General features: G+C 34.3%; 1 protein-coding gene across 1 annotated transcript in view; it reads left to right on the forward strand.

Moving 5' to 3' along the window:
- The window catches only part of SEMA5A (semaphorin 5A), a 651274-nt gene that overhangs the window by 531964 nt on the left and 98436 nt on the right, over positions 1-20874 (forward strand). Inside the window, exons 14-15 of the mRNA XM_027868972.1 lie at positions 7467-7648; positions 16304-16447. Coding sequence (XP_027724773.1) covers positions 7467-7648; positions 16304-16447 — 326 coding nt within the window. The remainder of the gene's footprint in view (positions 1-7466; positions 7649-16303; positions 16448-20874) is intronic.

Consider the following 20874-nt stretch of genomic DNA (forward strand, 5'->3'; position numbering starts at 1 on the left):
CGAAAGAGTCCCTGCAGTCAAAGAGATTCCATTCTATTGGAAGAAGCAATTGTGTCCTTAAAAGTAAATACAGCATATGTACAAAATCAATACAAGGTTTTTTGGGTACATGGAGGCAGCTAAGGGGGTTCAGAAAAGATGTCTTGAAAGAAATGGTACTTGAGCTGAGCTTTGAAAAAAAAACAAAACTAGAGATTAGGGGCAGCTAGATGGCACAGTGGATAGAGCACTGGCCCTGAAGTCAGGAGGACCTGAGTTCAAATCTGACCAAACATTTGACACTTACTAGCTGTGTGACCCTAGGCAAGTCACTTAACCCCAATTGCCTAAACAAACAAAAACAAAACAAAACAAAGAAAAAAATAAACTAGGGATTTTAAGAGGTAGAAATGTTTATTCTACAAAGTAAAATAAAGCTCTGCTCAGCCTATGTCATACTCCCATTGAGTTAGAGCTGTCAGCAAAAGGAGCTTAAATGATATTTAAAATGAACAAACACCTCCTTAACTTTAGAGCATACATCCAAGTTAGAACATACTACACTTTGCTTCTGTTGTATCTGAAGAAAGGTACCATTGTAATAAGCAATTCCATTTCTACTGCAGAATTTCTCTAGTTTTGCAAATACACCTTCATCCTTATGCCCTATCCTAGATGTAAACAAAGTGCCAGTGCCACATTTGATTGTCTGCATTAGCTTTTCTGGAAGATTAAGTTTTCAAAACCAAGATTGTATTAGCAATAGTCAGATTTCAAAAATCTTTATTCCCTCAAAATTGTAATAATGCTTAAGCATTAATTGCTCCTGAGCAAAGATTCACAATAATACTCTTCTCTCTTCACCCAAATCCAAAGGCGTAACAGAAGGACCTTTAGCATTTTCACTCATAAATTTCCAAAGCTAGCTAGGCTATGGTCAATTCTGCTTAATTCTTTTAATTTCATTACTGCCTAAACATAATTGTTAAAACACATTTAAAAAGCTTCAAAGACTTGTCACCACACACTCATTTGCATGCACACACACACAGCGCACACACACACAAATTAAGTGCTCCAATCCGTAAGTAGAACCTCATCTCAGCTATCCAGATTTAAAAAAAATAATATTAATTTAAAAAATGAGATAAGTATATTTAAAAAGTGACCATTTAGAAATATGTTCTTATACTCTAAATTCTACTACCTGAAATGAAGATAACCCTAAAAATTTATGGTAGAATTTAAAAAAAATATCTATATACGAAACAGATATATGCAAATGTCCACATATATGAGACAGAGAAATAGACATAGATAGGCAGACAGACATATAGACAGACAGACACATAAGCAATTTAACCTATCAGGCAATACTATAAGAATCTGAGTTATAGAGGATTTGCTTATCAGTATCATTAGAGTTTTCATACTGGGGAGGTCCTTACACTGAAAAAAGCACAAATCTACTCCCCTACCCCAATCAATATGCCATTAGTATACAAACTTTTTCCTAATGATTTATTTGAAATCAATTCCTGTCCTTCCTTTGTACCTTATTATCTTATTACCAATTACCAATTTTCATTTTTTACACTTTGGACCTCTTCATTAAATATAATTTACTTGGCCTGTAAAAGTCAATTGCATAAATTGTATAAGTGTATTTATTGTATAATTGTATTGTATATTGTATTGTATATTGTGTTGTATAATCCTACCCATTGTATAAATGGCAAATTTGGTTTGTCTAGCCAATAAGACTGCCGTTGTTGACAATAGATTAAACCTTTTGTCAAGAACATCCCTAAATTCCCTACCAATAGGACATCATGTGGCCAAAGGATCTCTTATCTATTTTGAATGGGCATCATGATTCACCCTTATAAATATTAGAACCTTGGAGTTCTATAACCCCCCTTAGCAAAACTGTACAAAATGCTTGTGTAAATATCTGCCTGTCTTACTTTCCACAGTTTTCTCTAATTCCATTTCAGGTCAAGGCATCTGCCATGATATTTTTAGTACTTTTGTTATAAATTATATAATTGTATATAATATTGTGTGATTTTCACTATATAATTCAAATTACCTAGGTGAACATTGAGAATAATAGTATCTAATACCTCACTTTATTTTTGTTTTCTGAAAAACTGAATAGGGGGCTCTGATAATCACAAGCATTATAGTATAAACTATTTCTGAGAAAATGATACAATGGATGTCAGGAAACTCCAGATACCATTGGAATAGATATGCGGTCAGTCTTCCTAAAATAAATTCTAAGAATGTTCTCTTTGACCAATGAAAAATCCATTTCCCCAACATATGATACAAATTATGGTACTGCAACTGGGTTAACACTTCCTTTCTGTGGGAGATACATTTTTGCTTGTAGCAAGAAAATGTAGGAATATCACCAAAATAAGCAGGAACAAATTAGTCAGGAAAGTTGGTATGAATGTTGTTAATTAATTGAATTTTTTGGTACATTTGCCTACCCAAAAGGCAGAACCTGGCATTCATGGTTTCTAAATCAAACATAGAAAATGTCTTCTATTTTTTCAGCTCTGGTTTTCAAAAGTTATCAGGGCCCCTGAATATTCAGATTAGTTTAAACAACATCCATGGACCCTTCCCAGGCCATCTTAAGTAAAAGACAGCATGACAAAATTGAGTCAGTGAAAGAGACAAAGTTCTATGTTAGACAAAAAGGAATAGAGATGGTTCTGCTAGTGATAAAATGGTTAGATGAAGTACTTTACATTTTCCAGGATAAATACCGACGATGTTCAACTCCTTTGTTCATGTAGCATTCATGAGAAGATGATGACTGACAAAGGAGATTAAATAAGCAATTATAACCCTGATGACAAGTGGTTGAAGAGAATGGAAGCTGCTTGTTTTTATCCTTACATGCCTCCCACTTACTCCACTGCTGGCTTCCCTCAAAAGGTCTACCTTCCACATTCACTAATCACATATGCAGGTTTTATCTTTGGACAGAGAAGCATTCTTCACTTCTCAGTAAGGTTTCAGGCATCCCTAAAGCCTTTTTAGCTTCTTTCAGAAGTGTTCCTATAGGTATTTTAAAAATACCAATAAGGGTTTGAATGTGATTTCCTGCCAAGACCTATTTTGTTTTAAGATTTCTAGTTGTCCCTCGAGTAAAAAACTTGACCCTCTTATATCTAGACCCTCCAGTTTTTATGCCATTGTACAAGTTCAGCATTCATTTCTCTGATGACGTTCTTCACATCTGGTGTCAAATGTCCCTTTTCTGCATACAAGACAAGCAGCTTTCTTTTCTACAGAACACCTGGTCTCTGATTCCAAATGGCATTTAGTCAATCTTTCACTAAAATGTGCAGACATAAATCCTTGGTTTTGACACATAACAATTATTCCAATAGGCAGCTGTTGCTTCAGCATGGTTTTACCCTTCACTGTCACATTCATTGGCAATTTCATAACATCTGCTCCCATTGCCAACATTACTATAACATCCATTTTTCTATTCCCCAATGTTTTTATGATGACAGATTTTGTGCCTTTTTCATGAATACTGTAATTGGATGGTATGTCAAAATAAACTTGTATTTTATCTACATTAACCAATTTGACTAAGTAGATAATCATAATAATCTTGCCATAATCCCATCAGGTACAATGAGTTTGCCAGTGTCGTCAAATATATGTAGACAAAATATTTCATCATAGGAAAAAGACATTATGGCATATAACACACTGACCATCACAGGCCCTGATTTTTTGTCAATGTACTTTAGTCATAGGGTATTGGACCTTAGGAGCCATCTAGGTTAGAGGTTATGGACCTTTCTTTTTTATAGATGCTTTTGGCAGGCTGGGACAGCTACGTGGTGTAGTGTATAGAGCACAGGCTCTGGAGTCAGGAAGACTCATCTTCCTGAGTTTAAATCCAGCCTCAGACACATACTAACTGTGTGACCCTGGGCAAGTCATTTAACCCCTTTCGCCTCAGTTTCCTAATCTGTAAAATGGCTGCAGAGGGAAATGGCAGACTATTTCCAGGATGTCTGTCAAGAAAATCCCAACTGGGGCCAGGAATAGTTGGACATGACTGAAAATGAGTGAACAACAACAACAACTTTTGGCAGTCTAATGAAACATATGCCCTTTCTCAGAGTCATATTTCTAAATTTTTGAAGGAAATACCATATTTCAGCATAGTTTAGTGAAAATAAAGGTGTATTTTTTTGTCCAACTTTAAGTATCCCTTGAATTCTATCCATGGGCCACCAGGTAAAGAATCCTAATCTAGTCCTGTGGCTTCATTTTCTTGCATGGAAAAAAAATGAACAGAAATGCAAAATAATGTTTAAGGTTGTGCAATAAGTAGAAAACAGGGCTGGATACTTGGGTTTTCTAATTTCAAAACCAGTGCTCTTTTCATTATATCATACTGTTTTCCCAGAACACTTATGGTTTCCTGAGCTTCCAGTCTAATGGATTTTATCTGTCACTATCTTTCTGCATCTCCTCTGACTGCACACATTCTACATTTGTTCTTCTACTTCATGAAATAATTTTAATGACTCGTTTCCTCATAGTTTGAACATAAACACATCTGTTTTGATTATCTCCATCTTTGTAAACTTGTCTCTGACACATCATATTTCTTGCTGGCCTTATGACTTCTTTTAACATACTACCACCTTGAGTTTAAAATTTACATTGGGACTTAGAACCATAGTGTCCAAGGGTTGAAAGAAGCTTCATGAGTCATCTAGCTCCAATCCTATTGAAAGAATGAATGAGGAATACCCAGGCTCTGTTTGAAATACTCTCCTATGCTTTGTAGTGCATTCCTTTTGTGCTCATTCTTATCATCCCTCAACAACCTGCCATTTCAAAAATTATTTATACGATATAGAGTAACATAAAACTTGCCCAAATCACAATGTAATTCTCTGAAGGATAGTACACCACATGTCACATTTAAGAGAAGAAAATAAAAAATATAGTAACAAAAATGTTATTTCCCTCAAAAAAAGGAAGAAAGAAAATTATTTTTTAAAAAATGGAACAGGAAAGTGAAGAACTGAACAATAGTAAAACCATACACATCTTTCTCAGAGCAAATTTTGTATATTGTCTGAGGGGAAAGTTACTTAAGAATGGTTAATAATCAGTATAAATGTAACCAATGGAACACTACATAGTTATAACCAGTTTTATATTTTATAAATATCATATCAAATAATCTGCCTGGTTACTGTTATTAAATATCACTGACTCATTGAACAATTGATTCAAGATTGTTTTACTCTGAAAATGATCATAATACCATTTATACAGCAGGAGGGATTTTGTATTGTGAATGCACATGATGATTTTTCAAAAAAGTACTACATTCAAAGTAAAGCTAGTACAAGTCTAAGTAATATTTGGTGAAAACAATTTGGGGAACAAGTAGAAATGTGAGAGCTATGAAATTGATTTGATTTAAATGTTAGAAGTCCCCAATTACACTGTACCAGCTCCCATAAGGAACACCAGCAGGTCATTAGAGGTAGAAATAATGGCTTGGATGCCTTTTTAGTATGAACCAAAGCTACCAAAATATCTTTGCTATGTCCTATGGAAAATCTGAGGACATCATACAACCATTCAAGTTCATTCCTGGTTTAACCAGGAAAGGTGACAAGGAGCTTTTGAAGTTGAGACAGTTCTATCACATTTTCCCCGTGGGATGACTATCTGTGTATTGCTGTCTTCTTTGCACCCTTGGTAGGATCAGATGAAACATTGTGAATTGCCTGAGGAGATGATGCAGTTATGTTACCTGTCTGCCTTGCTATTGTTACTTGAAGAAGAGAGAAAGCTATGTTTTGGTACTCAAGATTTTCAGCAGCCTCAGTGGAATCAGGCATGTTTGAACACTGAAAATAAAGGAGGAGAGATGTAATCATAGCTCTGACACTAATTGGACCAGGGACATGTTATCTCTGGTCTACCACCCAGCCATGTCAGAGAGAATGAACACTCTCGACATTAAACAGGAAATCACTGTTTCCTGTTGTATTGCAAAAAACAGAGGAGCAAAAGCCCAGTTCAGCTCTACTTTCCTGCACAAAGAATGATATGTTATTTCCAATAAACACATGTCAGCAGTATTCTGAAATGATGGATTGCAGCTCTTTCAGCTATATTTAAAAGAACATCAGCTTGTCTCTTCCCTGGGATAGTGTAGTATGTGAAAGATGAATCTTAAGAAGTGTAATTATTAGTTAAGAGATGGAACTTTTGGTGGAATGGATAGAGTATGACCAACATCAGGAGTTAGATTAGATGCACACTACTTGAGTGTGATCAGGCTTCTTCCTTTTTCAAACTATGTGACAAATATATTTTATTTTCAGGCTAAAATTGAGTTCTAGGTATTAGACACAATTATAGAACAAATGGAGTAAACTTACCTTGGAACAATTCTTTTGCTTATGTTCATAGCTCCATGTAGAAACCGATAAGATGAAATTTTACACTTCCTCATACTTTCCCTTTAGTGCAAAAAAAATTTATATGGTCCATTGCTTTCACTTTTTAAAAAATGTTTTTTTCTCAGCAACATAGTTAACCTAATATGAGAGATAATATTCTGAATAATGTGCTGAAAGCAATCCAGATTGAGATTATAATCTCATTATAATTTCCTTTATATTAGGCATTCCAGGAAAGAGGTATGATAGCAGAAAACAATTAGACCAAAAGTTTCTTTATTTAGGAAATCCTATATACTAGGACTTTAGGTCTAGAGTTTGGAACACAGTGGAATTTTACCACACCTTCCAGGCCAACATATTATTTCATCTATGAGACATCTTGAAGCAGCTATCTTATTGTTAAATCATGTGAAATGTAGCAATGACAGAGTTGCTCATCTCTTGCTCTACCTCATGTCCCTAGATTCCCCATCACAATGCCAACATAAAAATCACCTACCAAGCAAGAAACCTGAATATAAATATGTTTTTCAAAATAGACAGGCAGCGAAACATATTATACATAGAATGGGCCTTGAATTCAGGAAGATCTGGATTCATGTTTTACCTCTAACACTTACTGCCTATGTGACTGGGAAGATTTTTAACCTTTCATTGGACAACTCTCTAAGACCACAATTTACAGGGAATGGGCCAAATTAACTTAATAGAGTGAGTTTCTTCACCCAGTAGTTCTCTATGTCAAGTAGTTATCACTATCTCTTTCCTTATTGACCTGTGCTCATATTTGAGTGTATCGTTGTCTTCAAGAGCAGATATGTAAAGTGAGTTGCTTGGTATAGGGCCAAATCTTACTGTTTAACTCTCACACCTCTTTTGAATCTACTCTATTTTTTTAATCTTTAACCAAGTCTGATCATTTCACATGAAGCTTTTTTCATTTTCCTAACTTAAAAAAAATCTTAAGTTTTCATCGTGCATTTATTTGAATTTTATTTCTAGACAAGAAATTTAACAGTGGATGGAAATTATGGAGCCTGGTCACCATGGATATCCTGTACTCATACAGATGGCAATATGGTTGGTTCTTGCCTCTGTCGAACTCGTTCCTGTGATAACCCTTCTCCTCAGTGTGGAGGCTGGCAATGCGAGGGCCCAAGAGTGGAAATTGCTAATTGTTCCAGGTACGTTAGATGAAAATATGGAGTGTGGTATCACTGGACCATGGATTTAGAATTAGAAATAATTTTATGTTTTTAAACTCTACTTTTAAAGATAGTAAGGAGTTTATAGATGATTGCATTATCTATACTAAAGGTTTTTTAAAAGTATTTAAATATTGCATAATACCAACAAAAATAAAAATATTTTATTTTTATTTTTCCTCAATTACATGTAAATAATTTTTTAAATTTATTTTTTAAAAATTTTGAGTTCCAAATTCTCTCCCTCTCCCCTCCTTGAGATGGCAAGCAATGAAATATCAATTACACATGTGCAGTCACAAAAAACATTTTCACATTAGCCATGTTGCGTAAGAAAATGCAGAGCAACAACAACAAAATGAACAATGAAGAAAGCTTTTTTTCAAAAAGTATGCTTCAATTTGCATTCAGACTCCATTGGTTCTTTCTTTGGAGGTGGATAGCATTTTTCATCATTAGTTTTTTGGAATTGTCTTAAATCATTGTACTGCTGAGGATAGACATGTCATTCATAGCTGCTCATAAAACAATATTGTTGTTACTGTCTCCTGGTTCTGCTCATTTCCCTTTGCTTATTAAGTTCATGTAAGTCTTCCCAGTTTATTCTGAACATATACTGCTCATCATTTTAATAGCACAATAGTATTCCATTATAGTATTGAGGGTCACCAATGGGCCTCAAACCCATTGGTGAGTTAGTGGGGTGTCTACCCAAAGACTGTGAATAGTGGAATCGGCAGATGTGAACAATTTGTTCCAACAAGCTGTGACTGCAGTGGAAGTATGCACTGAGGAGTGCTTCGAGTTTGGTCAGACATTGAAGACTTCAAGGTCATCCACTGATTCTCAAGGCATCACTAGTCATCTTGATTTTTGTCATTGGACTCTGATAACTCTGGAAGAGAGAGTAAAACTAATGATTTCACACAATTCTGCCTCATTTAAATCCAGTTCATGCATGAGTCGAAAGAAATCACCCATATCATTTTAAGAATTCCATACAATCATATATCATAATTTTTCTGCTATTATCTAATTAATGGGCATCCCCTCAATTTCCAGTTCTTTGCTACCACAAAAAAAGGAAGGATCTGCTATAAATATTTTGTACTCATAGGTCCTTTTTCTTTGATCCCTTTTGGGTACAGACCTACCAGTGGTACTGTTAAGTCAAAGAGTATGCACAGTTTTATAGTCCTTTGGGTCTACTTCCAATTGCTCTCCAGAATGATTAAATCAGATCACAACCCAAAAACAGTACATTAGTGTCCCAATTTTTCCCTGCTACCTCCAACATTCATCATTTTCCTTTTCTGTCATATTAGTCAATCTAATAGATGTGAGGTGGTACCTCAGAGTTGTTTTAATTTGTATTTTTCTAATAGTGATTTAGAACATTTTTCAGATGATTATAGGTGGCTTTGATTTCTTCTTCTGAAAATTACCTTTTCACATCCTTTGACCATTTATCAATTGGGGAATGACTCATATTCTTGTAAATTTGACTCTGTTCTCTATATATTTGAGAATTGAGGCCTTTATCAGACAACTTGCTCTAAAATATTTTCTACCAGTTTCTTGCTTTCCTTCTTATCTTGGCTGCATTAGTTTTGATTGTGTATTTTTTTTTTAATTTGAAATAATCAAAGTTACCCATTTTATATCCTGTAATGCTATGTATTGTTTAGTCATAAATTTTTCCCTTATCCATAAATCTGATGGTTAAAATATTCCATCCTCTTTTAATTTGCTTCTGATATCACACTTTATTCTAAATTTATGTACCCATTTTGATCTCACCTAGGCATATGATTTGAGATGTTGGTTTGTACTGAGTTTCTGCCAAATTCCTTTCCAGTTTTCCCAGCAAATTTTTTTTTATCAAATAGTGAGTTCTTATCCCAAAATATTGGATCTTTGGGTTTGTAGAATACTAGATTACTATGCTCATTTTCTTTTAGCTATAGCTAGCATTTCTAGAACATATTCAATAATAATGGTGATAATGGACATCCTTTCTCCACCTCTAATCTTTTTGGAAAGACTTCTAGCTTATCTTCAATGATGGTTTTGGATAGATACTACTTGTCATTTATTCCTATGCTTTCAAAAATAAAGTATCAGAAACGTCAATAATACAGTTCAGATAATCATCATTAGACAAGAATGCATATCACCAAATTGAATATTTTCCTACTCTTTTATTGTTGTAAACACCATGCTAATTTAAGTTCTGTGTTTCTAACATTGAAAAATCCCACATGGATGCAAAATATGAAATAACACATTAATCCTCTCAGAATAATAAACAATGGTGTCCAGCTCATCTTTAATTTTGATACTACTATATCAAAGCTCAGAAAGGTATCTAGATCATTGAAAAGTTTTCTGAAGATTTGTTTTTACATAAAGCTTTTCAATTGGCCAGCAGTAATAATATGGGGAAAAACATCTAAACATTATGTCCTAGAACTCTACTTGATTCTAACTTTTCTTTTTTCTCTATTTCACAGAAATTAATCCTAAACTCCACCAGTTTTTTTTTCCCTTTAACTTTACTCAGCCAACTTGATACATTGGTTTCCATGCTTTTTGGTCCTTATTTATATTCTCTTTTAAATACATTTTTCATGTTAGTCCTTAAGGAGGAAATGACCTATTTTCGGGTTAACGTGGTTAAGTTTGCTAAGTGGTAATTCATTAGTGGTTTTTGTTTGACAATAAAATGCCAATTACCATGTGTCTCAAGGCATGAAAGGTGTGGTCACTCAATTCACTAAAACTCATTCAGACATTTCTGGAATTAGAGCATCTGAATTTCTAGTTTTCTACCACTACAAGTGACATGTAAATGAACCAAAATGATTTGGAATGATGTAGTCTTTAAGTTACATCTCATTCAATGGAAACACTGCTATTTGACTCTTTCTGGGGTAGATGTTGACAAACAAGTGGGAAAGCTGATGAAACTATAGGTGAGGTTGGTCATTAGAGATAGGTAAATTCAAACTGATTTGAAGTTTCATTGCAAAAGCTTCTGTACAGAGCTAAGTCTAACATAACCAAAAAATTATTCCAAGTTTATTGACCTTTATTGTTTACATTTTTATAAAGTTTTCCTTATGCCTTTTAAATGTTCCCCCCACCCTCTTCATTGTCATTCACACTGTACCAATGCATAGAGAAGTAACAGGTTGATTTCACCCCAGGTTTTAATATATTGAGAGTTTGGATTTCTGTGGGTTGTTTTAGGGAAAAAAAACTGAGCTTACACAGTATGAACTGACAAAGAAGAAACAACAAAGGACGGGAAATAATCTGATCCTCCTCTCCCTAAGTCACTTTCAGGAACATGCTCAGCTAGATCACAGAATTCTTTTTTCAATAGTTCCATTTACCATTTGTCTTTGTTTTTATAATTGCTTTGACAGCCCTGGCAAAAGGTAGTTTTCAGAAGTCTTCATGTTGTTTTTACTCTTATGCTGAAACAAAAACTCTAGACCAGGAGTGGGGAACTTGTGGCCTAGAGGCCACATGTGGCCCTCTAAGTCTTCAAGTGCGGCCCTTTGATTGAATCCAAACTTCACAGAAAAATCCCCTCAATAAAAGGATTTGTTCCGTAAAACTTGGACTCAGTCAAAAGGCTCCACTCAAGGACCTAGAAGGCCACAAGTGGCCTTGAGGTCACAGGTTTTCCACCCCTGGACTAGACTATCTCAGAACTCTATAGAAATTATTTCCTAATAACGAACAGAACAATACAAGCAGATTCTTAAACAGGTAAGAATGTATTCAATCTAAATGAATGCCACATTCACACATCTTTCAACAAAATAACATCAAGTGTTCAACAGGAAATTTCAAATGAGTGATTAAATATTTTCTGAAATCAAATGGGGAGCTCTTTATGTGTTACATTAATAGAAAGTGTCACCATCCTACCATCTTGTTCATCATCATCAACAGCATCATCATCAAAGCAATCACAGAAGATTAGGGTTATAGAGTATGACTTCATGAATAATATATTCCAACTCCAATCTCCTCTATAACTTATAATATAGGTGGTTATCTGTTCATGGCAACTGTGCTTAATGATTTCTAGTCATGGGGAAGTTGATGCCCTGCAAGACTGCCAATATATATTTTTAGACAATTCTAATTAGTATCCTTCAATATTGTAAGAACACAAATTAGGTCCTTAGTACATTTTACTCTGTGTTGGATTTATGGAATACCATTAGAGACAGACTATGGCAGGGAAGGATGGGTTACTACCTGCAGTGTTGGAAGGAATACCAAAACAATGAATTCTAGACCCATCAAAACATCATATGGTCATGAAATGATAGATTTTAAGCTGGAAGAGACTTTAGAGGATATTGAATACAATCTTTTCATTTTGCAGATGAGGGTACTAAGGCACAGAGAGGTTAAGTTACTTGCCTATGGTCATAAAACTATTGAATGTAAGAGGAAGGATTGAAACTCAGGATATATCTCTAGCATTCTATCCATTACATCATCTAACTGCCCATTGCAGTAATTATCAAGGAGTTCTTTATGATTAATTGAATATACATAACTGTGATTTCCACCTCTTAGTTCTACTATCTGTGTTTGTGTATTAAGCATAATTCCATTTATATCTTTTTTTTTTGGTATTTCAAGATCTCTCATTTTCATCATTGTTGTCATACTGAACATGGTTCCTTGGTACTTGAACTGCTTCTTTCTTAATGGCTGCAATATTTATTTCTTTGATATGGGCACTCTGGATTTTGTTTATGACATTCCTGAAACTTTTCCTTGTGGGGTTTCTTTGAGTTGTTGATTTTCATTTGTGATTTCATACTTACTGCCTACCTTTTTTTTTTATCAAGGGTTTTAGAGAGTCCAGTGATTTTGAAATTATACTTCTTTGACTTTTTTTCCAGTTCAGTTGTACATTTTTATGCCAGATAATCTTACATTTTCTTTTTATTAAAATCAAGTTTTTTTTTTGATTTTGTTGTAATGTTTCTTCCTATTTCATGGAGTCATTGATGTTTGTTTGATTTATTCTAGTTTTCAGAGAGTCTTTTACTTGAATGAGATTTATTGTTTCCTCTTCTAAGCTATTTTTCTGTGTTTTTTCCCTCAAGAGCTTCTATTTCATTTTTTTTCCTCTCATTACATTTCTTCTAAGAATTCATGTGGTCCTTCCAGAAAATCATTTTTTTCCTTTGAATCTGTGTGTCTGTATAATTATCCCTCAAACCCCAACTTCCCCCCAGATAGTTGAGATTCCTATTACTAAATCTTCTAGGGCCTCGTTAGTATTTCAGTGCACAATACTAACAACATTGGAGCCCTGAGGTATCCTTGTCCAAGGCAGACCAGCTTTGGTTTCTATTATTCCCATATGCTTCCAAGGGCCTCACTGTGCAATTATAACCATACTACAGTTTTCTTAATGTAGTCTTATAGTCTCTATATAGAGACTATATTTGTCTTTCCCCTCCTGTAGTCATAGTGTGATGCTGTAGGCCTGTTTGCCTGTGTGATCTCTGACTTTGATGGTATTCCCCTTTCTTGTTGCACATTGGGTGCTGAGGCTGAATTTTTGTGAAATTTTGTGAAATTATAGGGTAGAAGAAGAATTGGATTTCTTGATTGTTATTTCATCTGGTGAAAATGTCAAAATTTTACCATGAGATAGGTGTTAGGAAACCAAATAGCTAGTTCAATTCAGGGAGTTATCTTGTCCAAAAAACTTAAGGCAATTACTGAAGGCTTAGGCAAATTAAATATTTTCAGTTAATTTTTCTTATTCACTTGACATGATTTATTATTATTATTATTTTAAATGAAAATCTGTTCCCACTCAAGAGTGGCAACAATTCTTTCACTTTAACCTCAGCATGGTGTTGATGGGTTTTCTCCCCCAGAATTGATAAAAATAAAATATGTTAACTTTAACTTAAATATGTTAACATGCTCTTTCTTTTTCCTTCTTTGGGGCTTTGTAATAAATGAAGTAGACCATTTAAAAATGATAGCAAATGCCAGTGTATCATATTGTCTAATTTCCTTTGAAACATGATGGGATTATTTCACCTCATTTTGTGATTTGGAGATATCATAGATCTGATGCTTTTGTCCCCTCCCCTCAAAAAAGACATATCTTATTCTTTCTCAAGTAAATTGATAGAGCCAATACCTGTTAATTTATTGCTGTAGGTAATTTCTGAGTGAGGAAACTCCCTCTAGCAAAACAAGATGGCACCTTCCTTGTAACTTAACATTTTAGAGTGCTGCCTAGGAACCTAAGGAAGTGAAATGTTTGCCATAGTCACAAACTAGTGTGTCTGAGTTAGGTCTTGAACTTAAGTCTTTTTGGTTTCAAAGCCAGTTCACTAGTAAATATAAATATTAAATGTTTATTTAAAATTCTAGGGAAATTCTTCATTTGATTTTCCATTAGAAAGAATGTTAATTTTACTGATTATATTACATTTTTATTATATCAAGCCCTTTATTATCTTAGCTAATTAATTTTGATGGTGTGAACAGAAACACTAGGAAACAACTAAAATATTTTGCATGTATGTATTTATTTTAAGTATATAAATGAAAATATTGTCAATAAGAATCAGATTCATTATTTTGAATAGTTATGTGACCTGGAGGTGAATGTAATATATTTTCTATATGTACCTCCATTCTCAATTTATTTTAATTCTCAATATATATTATCGGTACATTTCATCTGTCACTGAAAATTTGTTTTTTAAAAAACTTTTTAAATTATTGAAAATATTATTTTGAATATATAATAAATAACTAAATAAAATAGAATTTAAAATATAATTTTTGTGGTCATCACTTATTTTTATTTAGAAAATTATAATAAATATATTTCAATCATTAAAAGGATGTAATATTTATCATATATACCAAAGGCTTGTTGTAAAGAAAATTCTTTGTAAACCTCTGAAGAAATATATTAAATATATTACCAATGTACCCTGACTTATGTATAGAATATATATGCATATCCCAGATATTTTAGTTAAATTATAATATCAATAGCATGTCTAATACTTCTCTCTTATAGAGATGCAGTATGTATATTTGTAAAATCTTGTTATTTAATATATTAACATGCATCATTTATAATATGAAATTATACTTGTATTTGTAACATTTTTAATATACATTATCTAATCTGATCCACAAAACAACCACATAATGTGTATAAGTATTATTGTCCCCTTTTTTGACAGTTGAAAAAACTGAACTTGAGTTGGGCTTAATGATTATCTGGAAATCCATGGTTTCTGAGATGTATTGAAGGTCACATAGCTAGAAACCTGCAAAGCTAGCTCAAATACACAGCTTCAGACTCATTCCTTCTCTACTTTTATTAGGCTTTAAATACAGTAGCACATTCATCAACTCAGACTGCTATCATTAGAATTAGTGTTTTGTATTTCTGTTCCTTGTTATCAAAGATATTTATAGTCCATGAGCATATATACATTTTTGTTTTGGGGCAGCTAGGTGGCGCAGGGGATAGAGCACCGACCCTGGAGTCAGGAGGACCTATGTTCAAATCCGGCCTCAGACACATAACACTCACTAGCTGTGTGACTCTGGGCAAGTCACTTAACCCCAAACTGCCTCACCAAAAATAAATAAATAAATGTTTGTTTTGTTTTATTTTGTTTTTAGAAGGGTTTCAGGAATGGATTTGTAAAGGCAGACGATGGAATGGATATATTACTGAGGTCAGTCAGATCAATCTGGTTTCCATTCCTATCTCTGTCATGGCTCTTCGGCTCTGGGATAGTCACTTTACTCCTCAGTACTCAATTCAAGTTTCCCAACTGCCTGATAAGAAGGAATTTCCTTATCAGGAATTCCCTATACAGATTTAACCACATATCTATATATGTGGTATATGTATAGATATAGATATAGATGTGTGTCCATATATGCAAACACATACATACGTGCAAAATGGTTAATAGGCTTAAGATTTAGAAGGAAACTTAGAGCCCCCCCCCTTTTTTTCAGATGAAAGCTCTAAAACCCAGATAAGTTTAAGTGATTTGTCTAAGGTCACATAGGTAGAAAATGATAGAGCTTGGTTCAAAGCTCCATCCAAATCCAGTGCTCTTTCTTTTCTACCATACTAATGATTCAGTAGTCAACTCTTAAAATAAATAACAGACTACAAACCAAATGATACAGGAATCCATGTATAGAGATCTGTCTTTAAATTCCTTTTTTTAAAAATGAAACTTCAATACCCTATATTCAGTTCTTGGATTGGTAAATGAATGGTTTTTAGTGTTATCTGAGGATCACCATTGAAATGTTTGTAACATTTTAAGTTGATTTGTGCTATTAGCAGAATTTCCCATCTTGAAGGCAAAATAAAAGATCTCAAAATCAGTGATTGAGAGAGTATAATTTGGAAGGCCTATTTCACTGCCTGTGCAATCCATATCATCCTTGTGATTGCATACTTAACCCTTCACAAATTTAAGAATTGATGGGTAGATGCCTATTTTAATTTTTGATGAAGAAGGTTGCTTTTGGTTCCACTTTTCAACAACTGATATGTATTATTTTCTCTCCCAACAGAAATGGAGGCTGGACTCCTTGGACTTCTTGGTCACCTTGTAGTACAACTTGTGGCATTGGTTTCCAAGTCCGTCAGCGTTCCTGCAGTAACCCTACCCCTCGTCATGGAGGCCGGGTGTGTGTGGGACAGAACCGGGAGGAAAGGTATGTGGACCCTTCCTCTCTTCAGAGTTTCCATCTCTCATGCTTGACGTCATGCCAATGTGGTGCAGTTGTCCCTCAGTTTTAGTTACAGCTCTATCTTACACCTAGCTGTGGCACCTCCTTCAGTTCAAGCTGGGTCCTCCTCTTTTTCTGACATCCTTCAGTTTTCACTGACACTGCATGTGTAACTGGATTGGGAAATTGGGGTGCTTGTTAGGTTCACCTGGCTGAACTCTTTACCAACCATCTGATTCAGAGGCAGTTAATTGTGCTGAGGTATTTCTCCTTGTTTTCCCTGGAGACCAAGAAAATTGTTTTCATTGGAAAATTGATTGTTGCTTATTTGAAATGCAACTTCACCTGACTCAAAAACCACAATCCAGATAAAGCATAAAACGGTCACAGCTCAATCTTATTGGTAAGCTTAGTTCATTTTTTTTCTGTCTTAAATAAACATAAGCAGATAAAGGCCATATGGGATATTTTCAAGGCTTTGTTTATAGTATATAAACATACATCATTTCAACATTGTGGTGGTGGTGCATGATAACTGAAATTGGCAGAATTTTTTTTCTATGCATTTTAATCTTTTGGCAAACTGAGCCAACACTGTGGTTCAAATCTTTGTTTTCATAGTCTATTGCTTTATATAGAATTAGATATTGGGTTGCACCTTTTTAAAATGGTCACCTTGGGTATACATCCCATGCATTTCCAAGGTACTGTTATGTATAGTTAAAGGATAAAACTTCCAGTAAATCAATTACATTCTTCTTTTAAATGATTAAATCTTTTAAGTCATTTTAAAAGATTGTTTCACAGGACAATCATATTTCTTCCTAGTAAAACTGTCTTATATAAACAAATTATTAAAATATAGTTTGTGAATACAAGTTTCAATAAATCATTTATATGAGAACCACAGTACTGACAAAATACACATATTCCTATGTAATTTGTGTAAAAAGTGATTTTTTTTGTTATTTCTCAGACTATGAATGCTTTCATTATGGAAGAGAACTAACCCATTCTTAGTTGTTTACAAAAATTTCCCATTGTCATAAAGGATATATTCCTCTTAATTAAAAAATGTAGAATATTGTGTTTAAATTATTGTTTATCGTAGTGAAGCAGTGTTGTGAAATGATGCTATATTTGCACTATCAAATGTCCAATGGAAAGAGGGATATCCTATTTTAGACTGCTTGGTCCTAGTATTTAAAATTATGAAATTCTGGGGGGAAAGTGTTGTTTCTTTTATACAATCCATTAAAAAAAAAAACTATCTTTACCTTCTGCTAAGTTGTCACTGAAATAACATATCTCTCACAACCTTAGCAACCATTATTACTATTTCCAAGCCAAGAGATCAGGAATTAAGTGTGAATGAGTGAAAGTATCAGTTTGTGTGTGTGTGTGTGTGTGTGAGAGAGAGAGAGAGAGAGAGAGAGAGAGAGAGAGCTAGAGCGAGAGAGCACACAAAGAGATAAAGGAAGTTTAGTACTTAGGGAAAGGTCACAGAGCAAAGTAAGCAAGCCTGATTATTTTTATTTTAAAAATTTCCTTTTGTTGCAGAGTTCGCATTTATCTAGGAGAAATCCAATTTGTGTTCCAGATTAACAGGAGGAATATGGAAATCTTAGGAATAAATGGGCATTGCTAACAAGATGAATAACAAAGAGCAGTGCTCCTGAAAGATTTCAGGAAAATTTGGCTCTCCAAGCCATCAGTGAAAGGGGAAATCAGAAAGGGTAATGAGATTACAAAGACTGCTTAATTATTTATTTTCCTGATCTTCATAAGTTCAAATGATGGGTTTGAGGATCAGAAATATCAGCTCCTAGATCTGTCTATATATCTATATATCTATATCCACATATAACTTTACCTCTGTGGCTTTGGCCATTCAAAATGAGATTCTGTCAGGAAGGAGACATCCCAATTCCAGGGATGGAGAAATTTGAGAAAGTAAATCAAGGTGCGAAGACACCATGGCCATCTGTCTATTCCCAGTTCTAGAGTACTAAAGGACTATGTTCAGGGAACTGAACTACTTACAAAATCATTCCATGTATTTCTAAACATCATTAATTCCAAAAACTTGTGAGTGGCCAAACTTGCAGCTACCTTTCATCAAGGTAATGGGAGGATTATAGTTTGGGGAACTTTCTTTTAAAATGAAAAAGAAAAAAATACTGTGTAGCACATTGATGAATACCACATAGTATAATGAACCAACATGTTATCTGTATGCCAAATTCTCCCTCTTGAAATGTTTATTAACATTCAAAAGAATTTGTATGGATACAAGAAAATTTGTGAGTCTAATTATGTGTATACTTTGAACTACCTTTTCTGTTTTGGTTAAATTTATCTCCTCCCCCAAACAACACATATTCCATGAGATTAATTTTGAAATTTGATGGAGAAGCATCAAACAATGGTTATACAATAGGAAGCACAGAAAAGGAAGAAATGACTTCTGCGTGAATAGGTTACCAAAACTGAAATAAGATGTCAGAGAAGAAATATGTTTCTGTTTGATCTGATAATCTTAAGGACCAGTGGAAGTTTGCAGTTTGTGTATCACTCAGGCTTTCAAGGTTTAACTTTGTTTGATCCTGTGGTGAACAGAGATGGTACTCTTAGAAGTAACCTGCTTCCCCAAATGAGGCCAATTAGCCCTCTCAAAGTAACTGTTAACGCATTTGGATGTCAATTATAACTGGAGCAATCTGGAGCTATAAGCAAGTTAATTTACCTTACCTTTAACAAAGTGAGGCCTAACAAACTGAAGTCCCCTATATAATGAATGATAAATGGAAATAACTTTGCCAGCATCACAAAGTTGATTAGGCTAACAAAGGTTATAGTGAGAAACTCATAGACCCTCAAGAGTCAAAGAGATATTGGAAATTGTCTAATATAATCCCCTTATTTACGAAACAGAAAACTGAGGCACAGAGAGATTAAATTACTTGCTCAATGTACCATTGGTAATAAGTTACAATGAAGGGATTAGAACCAAAGTTTTGTCCTCCAGACTGGGGCATTTTCCAGACACAGTACCACATTCCTTCATCCATTAGATTTCTTTAATATAGTAAACATATTTTTTAAAAATGTAAGAATTATTCATGAATCAGTCATTTCCAGAATCTCTCATTACAAAGCCTTTTTTCAACAATGAAAACAAAACCAAACCAATCAACACATCAACCATATATATGACAGAATGTATATTCTACACTCCCCTAAATCTTCATTGAAAAGAAAAGGGGCATTCCCATTCAGACCATAAATATAATTGTTTTTTTTTAATTTATATGATATTCAGTTTCCTCTGATTTTTGTTCTTTTCACTGATTATTTTTAGTGCCTCTCTAAAGATAGATAGATGGATAGATAGACAACTATATATATATATATATATGTATTTCTGCTTATTTTTCCTCTGCATTAGCTCATATAAGACTGCTCATATTTCCCTGAATTCCTTATAATTATTGTTTCTTATGGTATAATAATATCTCTATACAATAATTTGTCTAGCCATTCCCCAAGTGAAAGACACTCACTTCATTTCCAGTCCTTTACTATCACACACACACACACACACAATATAGCTATGAATATTTTGTTGGACATGCAACTTCTTTTTTGCATCTTTGACCTTCTTGTATGGGCTAAATAATTGGATCTCTCGATCAAAAGCACAGAGAGTTTATTGTTGTTTTTCAGTCATTTCAGTCACGTCCAACTTTTCATGACCCCATTTGGAGTTTTCTTTTTTTTTTTCCCGCTAGGCAATAGAGTTAAGTGACTTGCCCAGGGTCACACAGCTAGTAAATGTTATGTGTCTGAGTCCGGATTTGAACTCAGATCCTCCTGACTCCAGGGTCGGTGCTGTAACCACTGAGCAACCTAGCTGCCCCTATTTGGGGTTTTCTTAACAGAGTCGTCTGCCATTTTTTTCTTCAGCTCATTTTACGAATGAGGAAACCGAGGCAAACAGGGTTAAGTGACTTACCTAGGGTGACACAGTCAGTAAATATCTGAGGCTGGTTTTGTATTCAGGTTTTCCTGACTCCAGGCCTGACACTCTGTTCACTGTGCCCCTCCAACTGCCCTCAGACAGTTTAATATTAAATGAATTTAAGCAGGATAACAATATATATTAGGAAGAAATGCCTTCCTTTCCATAGTACAGTATATGGGGTGAGCAGTCAGTAAGCAGTTACCAAGTGCTTAGTATTTTCCTTGCAATATGCTAAGTGCAAGGGATACAAAGAAAGGCAAAAATAGTCCCTACCTCAAGCAGCTCATATTCTAACGGGAGAGGCAATGTAAATAATTAGTTACATAGAAGATATATACCAATAGATGGAAATTAATCTCGAAAGGGAATTCACTAGCAGCTAGGAGTA

This window comes from Vombatus ursinus, unplaced genomic scaffold (genome assembly GCF_900497805.2).
Source record: "Vombatus ursinus unplaced genomic scaffold, bare-nosed wombat genome assembly UNPS02014791.1, whole genome shotgun sequence".
Classification (NCBI taxonomy): Eukaryota; Metazoa; Chordata; class Mammalia; order Diprotodontia; family Vombatidae; genus Vombatus; species Vombatus ursinus.